General features: G+C 40.2%; 1 protein-coding gene across 4 annotated transcripts in view; it reads left to right on the forward strand.

Annotated features, from left to right (window-relative positions):
- LOC122564788 (transmembrane protein 268-like) overlaps positions 1-7,418 on the forward strand; it is a 32,021-nt gene extending 24,603 nt beyond the window's left edge. For 2 of the 4 annotated variants that reach the window (XM_043720022.1, XM_043720021.1), the window contains 2 exons: positions 3,521-3,701; positions 7,037-7,418. In XM_043720022.1, the coding sequence (XP_043575957.1) occupies positions 3,521-3,701; positions 7,037-7,251 (396 nt within the window). In that variant the 3' untranslated portion in view covers positions 7,252-7,418. Of the gene's footprint in view, positions 1-3,520; positions 3,713-7,036 lie in introns of all 4 variants that reach the window. The other 2 variants (XM_043720023.1, XM_043720024.1) reach the window with 2 other exon arrangements.
- Positions 7,419-11,172: the final 3,754 nt, after the last annotated feature.

An 11,172-nucleotide genomic window follows, 5' to 3' on the forward strand; every position in this document is an offset into this window, starting at 1 on the left:
GTAGGGGAGTCTAGAACTAGAGGGCATAGGTTTAGGATGAGAGGAGAAAGATATAAAAGAGACCTAATGGGCACCGTTTTCATGCAGTGCATGGTGTGTCTGGAAAGGGCTGCCAGAAGAAGTGGTGGAGGCTAGTATAATTGCAACATTTAAGAGGCATATGGATGGATATATGAATAGGAAGGCTTAGGAGGGATATGGGCCAGGGACTAGATTGGTTTGTAACATCTGGTCAACATGGACGAACTGGACCGAAGGGTCTGTTTCTGTGCTGTACATCTCTATGACTCTATCTAAGAAGCTATGGTAGTTTTTCAGCAATGCTACCTCTCAATGGTATATACTGCTGCTACTGAATATTGGAAGTGGAAGGACTGAATGTCTGTAGTCTGGCGCAAGTCAAGCGGGCTGCTTCGTCCTGGGTGGTGCCAAACTGCTTGTGTGTTGTTGGAGTTGTACTCATCTGGGCACCTTTCTCTCAATAAGGGGGTGGTGATGGCTTATAGATATTATTGCTGGACTGTTAAATTCAGAGAACTAGATAATCTTCTGGGGACCCAGGTTCGAATCCCACCACAGCAGATGGTGGAATTTGAATTCAGTAAGAAATTCAACAGGAATTAAAAGCCAAATGATGACCACAAATCCATTGTCGATTGTCTGGAAAACAATCTGGTTCACTAATGCTCTTTAGGGAAGGAAACTACCATCCTTACCTGGTCTTGCCTACATGTGAATCCAAAAATGTGATTGACTCTTAACTGCCCTCTGGGCAAATAGGGATGGGCAATAAATGTTGGCCTAGCCAGCGATGTTGTCATCACATGAATAAAGAAGCAAACCCCTGTCTTGTGCCTTTTAAATGGTGAGGCAGGCTTTGGGGAGTCAGGATGTGAGTTACTTGCTCCAACTCTGCGCCCCCCGCCTCACCACCCCACACCCCCACCCCCAAACCTCACCCCCACCCCACGCCTCTGATCAGCTCAGATTGCCTTAGTATCAAAAGCAATCATTCTCACCTCACCTCACCATAGGCATTCACTTACTTCATTCAAGTTTGAACCAATTAGTTCATGTTGGGACCAAGGCTTTAATGAAGTTTGGAGCCAGGTGGTCTGAGCAGGCGCAAACTGAGCATTATGATTGGATTAGTGCCACATGATATACTGTTCTGACCATTTGCTATAATGCTACTGTTCCTACAATGTACACAGTTTTGAATTCAAGACTTGAAACTTCTACCTAAAGTAGCTACAAATTAATTGTGAATATAACATTAAACTTCCTTAGTACATTTGAAGATAAAATATGACTACTTCATTCTGAAAGGTGGCTCTTTAAGAAGCAGTTGCAATTTGCCCAAATTCATTCAGCTGCATCATTTTGTCCAGTGTGCCCATGTCTCCTGTATGAAGCTGAGCAATAAGGGATTGCACATGGCATGGGGAGGCAGGATTGCATGCATACGGAGTTAAACCATCCGAAACCTGCATTGTGTCCTGACTCCGGCATCATTGGGCCCTCTTCTGGGTTTCTGTGTTGGGGATTGGTGGTGAGCAGGAACCCACTTAAATGAGCTGATTAGTTATTAAGGTAATTTGAAAATTCAGATTAAAAACTTTTAACCTGTACTATTGCATTTCCAAGTCAGAGAGCTGTTTCTGACAGGTGTCACTGAGATGGGTGCAAAGCATCTTTGGTGAAACAGACAGACTGAGAAGGCTTGAATCAGTGAAACTGAAGAGCAGCAGCCATGGCCATTGAGTGACTACTTCTCTCAGTGCATTTAACTGCTTGACAGGTGATTACCAATTTTTGAAAGGCATTTCGTTGTCTGGCTCCTCATTCACCTTCAGCTGCAATCCCTTGTTGCCAGCTTTCACAACGAGTATTGGAGAAACTTTTGTAATTTCCCCCTGTACCTCTGATCAGAGGCAAGATCAGAAGCCACACCACTGTGAGCAGCACCTTCCGATTTATCCTCACACACTTGCCCCTTCACAGGGCAGGGAATGGACACCGATTCAGCTCGTCGGTGGTGAGACCCATTACTCTAGGTCAGCAGGCAGAAGAACAGCTCTCTTGACGTGTATTCAGACTCTCATTGCTGATAACATCAGCTGCCTGGAGCCAGGTCCACTTCCCATTAGAACAGCTGGGCAGACCTTGTCACTGGCTAATGCAATATCCCACGCTACCTGCTCCTCTGTCTGTGTAAGCCCCTCTGGCTAAGATACATGCTGTCCTCCTGCAAAGAGAGAAAGTAGAGAGGTGTGAGTGTCGATAGTGTCCTGTGCAATGAGGAGAGAGAGGCTGCATTCATGGAGGCTGGTTGTGTGCGTATGGTGCGAGTAGCAAATCACTTCTGGATGTTCACATGGAGACATGAACCGGTGCCCAGAGAGAGGAACGAATGGAGGTACAACATGTGCTGTTCTGAGGAACATTGTGCAGGAGAATCTGGGGAAGTCATTGTGGGATCTGGTATCAAGTAGTGTTATGCCACTTGCCATTTCTGCCCCCAACAGCTCCCCTGCCATCGAGACCAAGACCATGTCTATTTTGCTGCCCTTCACATTATCCTACTCTCCCTCTGTCTAGAATACCTGTGTATTGATACTGTTATCCATGCCTTTGTTACCCTTGACTTGATTATTCTAATACACTCCTGACCAGCCTCTTATCTTCAACTTGACTCAGACTTGAGCTCACACAAATCTCTAATTCTCACCAACTTTTGTTCACTGATCATTTCTGTGATTGCTGATTTATATGGACTTCCACTCTGGCAATGTCCTTCATTTCAAACCCCTGATTGCCCTGCCCTTCCCTTCCCCACGTCTATTATCTCTTGCAATACTGCAACCATCCAAGATTTCTACATTCCTCTAATTCTAGTCTGATACCTGATATTAATTGCTCTACAATTGGAGGTTATGCTTTCAGCTTCCGAGGTGTTACACTTTGCAATTTCCTCCTTAAATCTCTCCATTTTCTAACCTCTCTTCTTTTCTCCTGAAAACCAATCTTCCTTGATTAATATTTTGGTTGTCTAACCTAATACCTCCTATGTAACTTAGTGTCAGAATTCATTGGAAAGTATTTTTAAACACCTTGGAACATTTTGCTGTACAAAGTATTAGCTAATTGCAAAATTATGTTGTGAAGATATCTTTGATTCATTGAGTTCCATAATTAAATTTTATATGAAAAACAGGTCTGAAAATTTGTTTAGATATGGTAGATCCTTTAGTGTATCGATGTGTTCCATTCCTTGTTTAACTTGTCATCTGCTGGCAATGCTAGTTTGCAGTACTGAGTAATGATGGCAGATAACTAAATAACATTGTTCTCAGCGACATTTCATTCCTATCAGGTCTGCTGCTTTAAAATGTCATGCATTACTGATTTGTTCCAATACCATGTTCTTGATATGCAAATAATTACTTCAAGTTGTAGCAAGCTTTGTGCATTGTACTGCACAAACTGTCTAATGCCTAAATGTATTCCTGATTTACAGTCAGAGTTACGAAAGCACTTGAACCATCTGTACATGATAAAGGGCCTCCCTGTGACTCTGCACGAGGAATTCCAGAGTAAGGTGATTGTCATATCTGAGGAACAACCCCTTTTGTCCAACAGTAGCAAGGTCCACAAATCTAAGTCTACCTTCAGTGAAGTGACCAATTTTATCACTAAAGGTACCTCCGAGGTAACATTAAAATGTATTATCTTCAAATGAAAGTGACATTGAAATGATGGATTTTTAAAATTCAGTTTAGTTTCTGTTTGATATTTTCCCTGTGCTAAGGAATTTTTGGATATCTGGAATTCATTGCCTGAAAGGGTGATGAAATCAGATTCAGTAGTAGCTGTTAAAAGGGAGTTGGCTCAATAATTGAAAGGGAACTATCATAGGACGATGGGAAATGAGGTGGTGGGAAGTGGGATTAATTGGACAGCAAAGAGTGGACAAAGGCATTATGGGATGCATGGCCTCCTTCAGTGTTGTATGATTATCTGTATGGTTGCACTGTTCCTTGAATTGCTTTTCTGTATTGGGTGTACAATATGAATGTAAGTTGATCCAAACTCTGACAATGATTCACATACAATCTCCAGGCCTCACAAAGGCTTAGCAATTCCTTTTCTACTATATTTAAATTTTACGTTACTTGTTTCTTCCTTTGAATTTTGTGGTCCTGGTGGTTTGGAAGGGTTTGTTCTCAGCATTTTGCCTTCTCTTGAAGTTTTAAATCTGAACCCTGAAGTCTCTTAGCATTAACATGTGATATTTGTAGTTGAACTGGTATGTCACAATGTTCAGAATAGTGTGTAACTATTGCCTTCAGTCCACTGCTTATTAATTCAGTGACAGCAGAACTGAAAGGGTTTGCAAGAAACTCACCACAAAAGTGTCAATGAGTGCAAGACCATTCCTATCTTTCATGTGGAATGTGTCAAGGCAATTGGATGGATACTTCAAATTATGTTGCAACCTGCTGTGTGCTGCCTTTACTGATACTTCACACTGATTTGAGTTCCTTTCCAGATCACTGGGCAAATGGGATTTGGAATAAATTAAAAAAAAAAACAAATGTTGAATACATAGGCAAGAAATGTTTTTGAACTTGTGCAGGGCATTGGTTAATTCATGGCTGGAATTTTCTAAGAACTTGTGGACTTATTGTTATAGAGAGGCTATTAAAGCCATGGTTGACTTTAGAACAATGCCAAAAATGAGAATTGATGTTTACAAGCAACTGCCAGAAAAATTGGTACTTTTTACCTGAAACAACAAGGACCAGGTGGCAGGGTGAGTGTGTTTTAAAACCCTGAAAATTTTGCAGAGGGTAAATGATGAGAGATTGCTTTCCATACTTGGTATCAAAATGGTAACTATTGGCTAACTAATAGAAAATAGAGAATTGTAATCAGGAGAGCATTTTCACAATGCCATTTGTGAGGAGTGGGATGCCACAGGGATCATTGCTGGGAATACTTTTTTAGACAACTGGTGAAAGTGAATGTACTATTGCAACATGTGTTGATGACACAAAATCGGTAAAAAGGCTAGTATGACATGGAGTTCACAGTGGGAATACACAGTATAAGTGTGTGGGAAAAACCTTGCCAGATGAAAAATAATGTGGAAAAATGTGAGGTTATGCACTTTCAGAAGAATATAAGAACTGAATATTAGTTACATGGGAAAGACTGCAGAAAGCTGTAGCACAGAGGTCTCACAAAAAGCATACATGTTCAGGAGGTAATAGGGAAGGCAAATGGACAGTTGGACTTTAAAACGCAGGGAATGAAATTTAAAAATGGCGAAGTCTTGTTAAAACTACATAAGGCACTAGTCCAATCACATCTAGAATTTTATGAAAAGTTTTCTCTATCTAAAGTCAGAAAAGGTTCACTATGTTGATCTTGGAAATGGAGGAACTTTCTTATGAGGAAAGGATGAGTAGTTTGGGCTTGCACTAGTGGAGTTTAGAAGAATGAGAGGAGATGTTTGTGAAATATATAAGATTCTTAGTGTACTTGACAGGGTAGATGTGGAGAGGCTTTTTTTTTTCTTGTGCAAGAGTCTAGGACCAGAGGGTGTAATCTCAGTAAGGGGTTACTCATTTAAAGCAGAGATGAAGAGGAATTTCTGGAGGATAGTCAACCTGTGGAATTGTTTACCACAGAAAGCTGTGAGGGTGGGATTGTTAAGTATATTCAAGGCTAAGATAAATGTTTAATCAGTAGGGGAGTCAAGGGTTTTGGAAATAAGACAGGAATGTGGAGCTGAAGGTCATTAGATCAGTTACAATCTAATTGATAGATGGAGCATACTTAATGGGCTGAATGGCCTACATTAGCTCCTACATGTTGAAGTCCTACAGTGTAAGCCAATGTCCCCATTCCTTTGACCCCTGATTTGTACATTAATCATAGTAGCATAGGATGTGGGGTCATTCACATATTAGGATACACAACATTTTAGACTTAAAAAAAATTGCAAAAATTACTTGCATTTCAGAAAGCTAGAAAGCAAGAAGTTTAACTTGTCATTTACATTACCAATGTGGTCATGTAAATGAGAGGTTTGACGTTGTTGTAAATTGGTACTGCAGAAACTGCACGTTTACAATTTAAGGTAATTTGTCTAATTAGATCAATCTTTTAAACAACTATATCAAGGCACTTTTTAATGAATTTTCCTCATACAAAATGTCTACATCATACTTTTGTTTGTGGAGACTAAGCTAAGTGGAGTTCTATTACAAACACAATGTGCAAAACGCATACATAATAAATAACATTTTCATAAGGAAGTCTGGATGCTTGGAAACGCTTGTGACTCTCCAATATATTCACGGCCTGCAGCGATTCCGGGCTGACATTTAAATTCTGTTAACATATTCAAGATTTCACACTTAATGTTGTGCTTTATGTCATAATGTGGGAGGTAAATTTACTTTCATGCTGGTAGACAACTGTGAAAATTTCAGCTCCAGGAAAAAAACCCCCGCTGCCCCTAACACCGCACTAGCTGAAGTCAGTTTGAAATTTGCCTTGTATTCTGGAAAGATGTAGAAAGCAAGTAAAGCATTTACATTAGTATACAGAATAGAACAAAGGGTACCTTTGTAGTCTGGATCTATAAGCCCCTTTCATTGTCCTTCAAGTTATTTCTGCCGCGTTAAGTTGTCAGCAGAGATCATAGATGTACATGATGCAGGTCAATGCTATGGAATTGGCCTCTAAGGAATGCATAGAATGGTTAAAGTGGCGTTTCTGTTACTTTTTGCTTTGACAGCAGCTACTCGCTGAAATAGATAAGCTGTTCTGGTTTTGCTTTGATCCAGCAAGGAAAGAGCAATCCTGTAGAAAGCCCAAGATGATCCAAATGTTTGTACTTCAAATAAGTGAGCAAGGCATATTACCTCACACAGGCCTGAGTTACCTGGGCTTAAACGTTGAGATGGCTAAGGGACGGTGACTTCATTATTAACTCCTTTTATTTTTTTCCCTTACCTTGTAGGAAATCGCACGGCAGTTGCTGATCACATACAGTGGAGTTTACATCAGGCTTTTGGTGACTCGTCAGCTCCCTCCTTCTCCCATGCTTCACCAGGTTGCTCAGACTCCTGCTCCATGTCTTTGTCAGTTTATACAGCACACTGTACTGAGCCGCAAGAGCATCTACGAATATCACTAAAATTGAACATGGAATTACATAATTTGCATTTAAACTAAATATTTTGTGGATTTATTACATGAAAGTATCAGTGTGATTAGATGTTGTATGAATAATACTCAGTGAATGGTTTATTATCGTTGAAGAGTGAAATCAAGGTTTCTGCTTTATTTTCTGATATGATGTGTGGCCCTTAAAAGGTATTAAACTCAGTTTTATGACTTTATTGGGTTTTTAAAAATTCATTCATTGTTGGCAAGGCCAGCATTTATTTTCCATCCCTACTTGCCCTCAAGCCAGTGATGGTGCGCTACCATCTTGAATGGCTGCAATCAATGTGTTGTAATAATACCTATAATGCCATTAGGGAGAGAGCTCCAGGAATTTGAGCTAGTGACACGAAGAAATGGTGATGGATTTCCAGAAGTCAGAATGGTGAATATCTTGGAGGGGAACGTGCTGGTGATGGCATTCCTGCGTATCTGCTGCTCTTGTCCTTCTAGATGGAAGCAGTCACAAGTTTGGAAGGTGCTGTCTCAGGGGCCTTGGTGAATTTCTGTAGTGCATCTTGTCGATGGTATTCACTGTTGCTGCTGAGCGTCTGTGGTGGAGGGAGTGGATTTTTGTGGATGTGGGGCCAATTAAGCAGGCTGCTTTGTCCTGGATGGTGTTAAGTTTCTTGACTGTTATTGGAGCTGCACTCATCCAGGCACAAGGAGAGTATTCCATCAGATTCTGACTTGTGCCTTTTAAATCAATATTACAGACAATTTATAAAATTAATGAATAACAACATTATTGCAAAATGAGAATGGGTAACTTGGCTAGGGACAGCAATGTGTTGTGTAGGTTTTGGGCCTCAATCATACATCACAGAAGGTCATACAGCCCAGTGTGCACTATAGCAACTCTTTGTAGGAGCTATCCGATTAAACCTTCTCCCTTTCTCTTTTCCATTTGTTTTACCTTAGTGTAAAATGCCGTGGACAGATTCATTGGTGTTATTCAAATGCAGCTGCCTCAACTTAGGTGTGTGATAAAGCAACCAGTGTCAGCAGGATATTAGCAAAAGCAAATTTTATTCTGTTCAGACTAATCTGATCAAAGTCTCACAAAGAGTGTTGGGATACTAACAAACTATAGTCACGTTGACTGACTCCTTGCATGTTGAACAAGCATAATCAGTCAAATGTTCTACCAGAATTCTGTATTCTAGGAGAATATTTCAGGGTGTATAGATTCTATTTTCTCTTCAATGTTCTTCCTTTTTGATTTCCTAAGTATTGTTTGCTCGCCAATCTTTGGGTGTCAGTACTGGCCCAATGAAATATCAGATAACTGAATTTTGCCCAAATATGCTGCACATTTGTACACTCAGGATTCTCAATCTAATTTTAAATCTGTTTTAAATTAATGGCCTAAATCTTCGGATCTTTGGATCGTCAGAGACCATGTAACCATGGAGGTGAAATAGACCCTGCTGAAGTCTCAATGTACTGCAGGGAAATGGCCTGAGAAGTTTCAATCCTAATTGAACAATTCCCCTACTCATTGAAACAACTGTATAAGTCTCAGACACTGTCAGTTGAGACGTGTTTACCTAAATTGTTCAAATCTGAGTCTAACTGCTGGGTAACTCCATTCTGGTACTCTGATCACTTACGTTTTATAAAAAAACATTAAATTCATGTCTGGATGAGCCCTGTCATGTGGACTGGTTTTACGTTTTGCATCTCCTTTGTCTCCCTGGAGATTAAATTACAGACAATTCTGGCAAAAGTAAAACTGATTTGATCATAAAGGAACATGTCAACAGGCAATCTGTTTGAAGATTGGCCTTACAATCAATTTTGGCTCTAAACCGCCAGGAAGAGAGGATGCTGTTTTGTGTTCAATAGATTTTCATGCTGCATCAAAGATGGAAGACCATTTCTGTGTACCATGTTACCTGGTGTTCTGCAGTTATTGTGCAGTAATTATTCCAACTATTGTGAGTGGAACCCTACTCCTGTGTAGAGCATGTATCTCCACATGTATGTTTAGAATATGTAATGGGATGATTTATCTCCATTGCCAAAGAAATTTAGACAGGAGTGAATAGAACGAGTGAAGTAATGGTTTTGACCTTTTAAAAATGCTGTCTGTCTTGGCCTAGCCTTGAAGTAGCATGTAAAATTAGAGGAAAATGTTTGAATGGTTTTGAAAGACACATTGCAGTTTTAAAATGAATATATGCGGCCTAGCAAGGTGCATTTTATCGATTCAAGGATGGGTATACATATCCGTGTTCCAGCTTCCCAAGAGTGTGCATTTTTTAACAATATGCTGTCATTTTGGCCATGAATTTTATATATTTGAAAGGGTTTAGTACCATTCTCCACCATGAACACTGTTTTGCATCCTGATAGGGAAGTTACTATTAACTGACTATGTTAAGGAATTCTTGGAAATTCAAAGCAAAATATCGCACATAATCAATAGCACTAACAGGAGGTCAATGTAAAGCTAGAATCAAATCAAAGCTTTCAGATGATCACCATATAACGCAACATGATGGTTAATGATATTTTCTATAAAATTATGACTTTATAGTTTACAGTCTCTATATTAATGTCTTAGAAGTACAACCAAACCAAATTTTATAAATTGCTGCATATAGAGAAATAATATATAAGCTTATACAAGTCTGATCATTTGAGTTTACAATCTATCTTTACCTAGCTATGTTGCTGTTTTATCTGACAGAAAGATAAGATGATTAATCATTTACTTTACCTTAATGCTCATAATGCATCCACCTTGTTATGAATATTAACAGCACAGATTATTGCGAATGGATATGGTTAAGTAGCCATTACAGATGCATAGTTACAGGATGGTCACGACTGGGAGTTAAATATCCAGAGGTATCAGATGATTCGGAAGGACAGAGAGGAAGGTAAGGGAGGTGGTGTAGCTCTGAGATTATGGAGGAGCAAGTGCTGGATGTCTTGAAACGTTTAAAGTTGGATAAATCCCCAGGACCTGATCAGGTGTACCCGAGAACTCTGTGGGAAGCCAGAGAAGTGATTGTTGGGCCTCTTGCTGAGATATTTTTGTCATTGATAGTCATAGGTGAGGTGCCAGAAAACTGGAGGTTGGCAAACGTGGTACCACTGATAAAGAAGGGCGGTAAAGACATGCCAGGGAACTATAGACCGGTGAGCCTGACCTCGGTGGTGGGCAAGTTGTTGGAGGGAATCCTGAGGGACAGGATGTATATGTATTTGGAAAGGCAAGGACTGATTAGGGATAGTCAACATTGCTTTCTGTGTGAGAAATCATGTCTCACAAACTTGATTGAGTTTTTTTGAAGAAGTAACAAAGAGGATTGATGAGGGCAGAGCAGTAGATCTGATCTAAATGGACTTCAGTTAGGCGTTCGACAAGGTTCCCCATGTGAGACTGATTAGCAAGGTTAGATCTCATGGAATACAGGGAAAACTAGCCATTTGGATACAGAACTGGCTCCAAGGTAGAAGACAGAGGGTGATGGTGGAGGGTTGTTTTTCAGATTGAAGGCCTGTGACCAGTGAAGTGCCACAAGGATCAGTGCTGGGTCCTCTACTTTTTGTCATTTATGTAAATGATTTGGATACGAGCATAAAAGGTACAGTAAGGAAGTTTGCAGATGACACCAAAATTGGAGGTGTAGTGGACAGCAAAGGGGGTTACCTCAGATTACAACAGGATCTTGACCAGATGGGCCAATGGGCTGAGAAGTGGCAGATGGAGTTTAATTCAGATAAATGCGAGGTACTGCATTTTGGGAAAGCAAATCTTAGCAGGACTTATACACTTAATACTAAGGTCCTAGAGAGTGTTGCTGAACAAAGAGACCTTGGAGTGCAGGTTCATAGCTCCTTGAAAGTGGAGTCACAGGTAGATAGGATAGTGAAGAAGGCGTTTGGTATGCTTTCCTTTATCGGTCCGAGTATTGA

This window comes from Chiloscyllium plagiosum, chromosome 30 (genome assembly GCF_004010195.1).
Source record: "Chiloscyllium plagiosum isolate BGI_BamShark_2017 chromosome 30, ASM401019v2, whole genome shotgun sequence".
NCBI lineage: Eukaryota > Metazoa > Chordata > Chondrichthyes > Orectolobiformes > Hemiscylliidae > Chiloscyllium > Chiloscyllium plagiosum.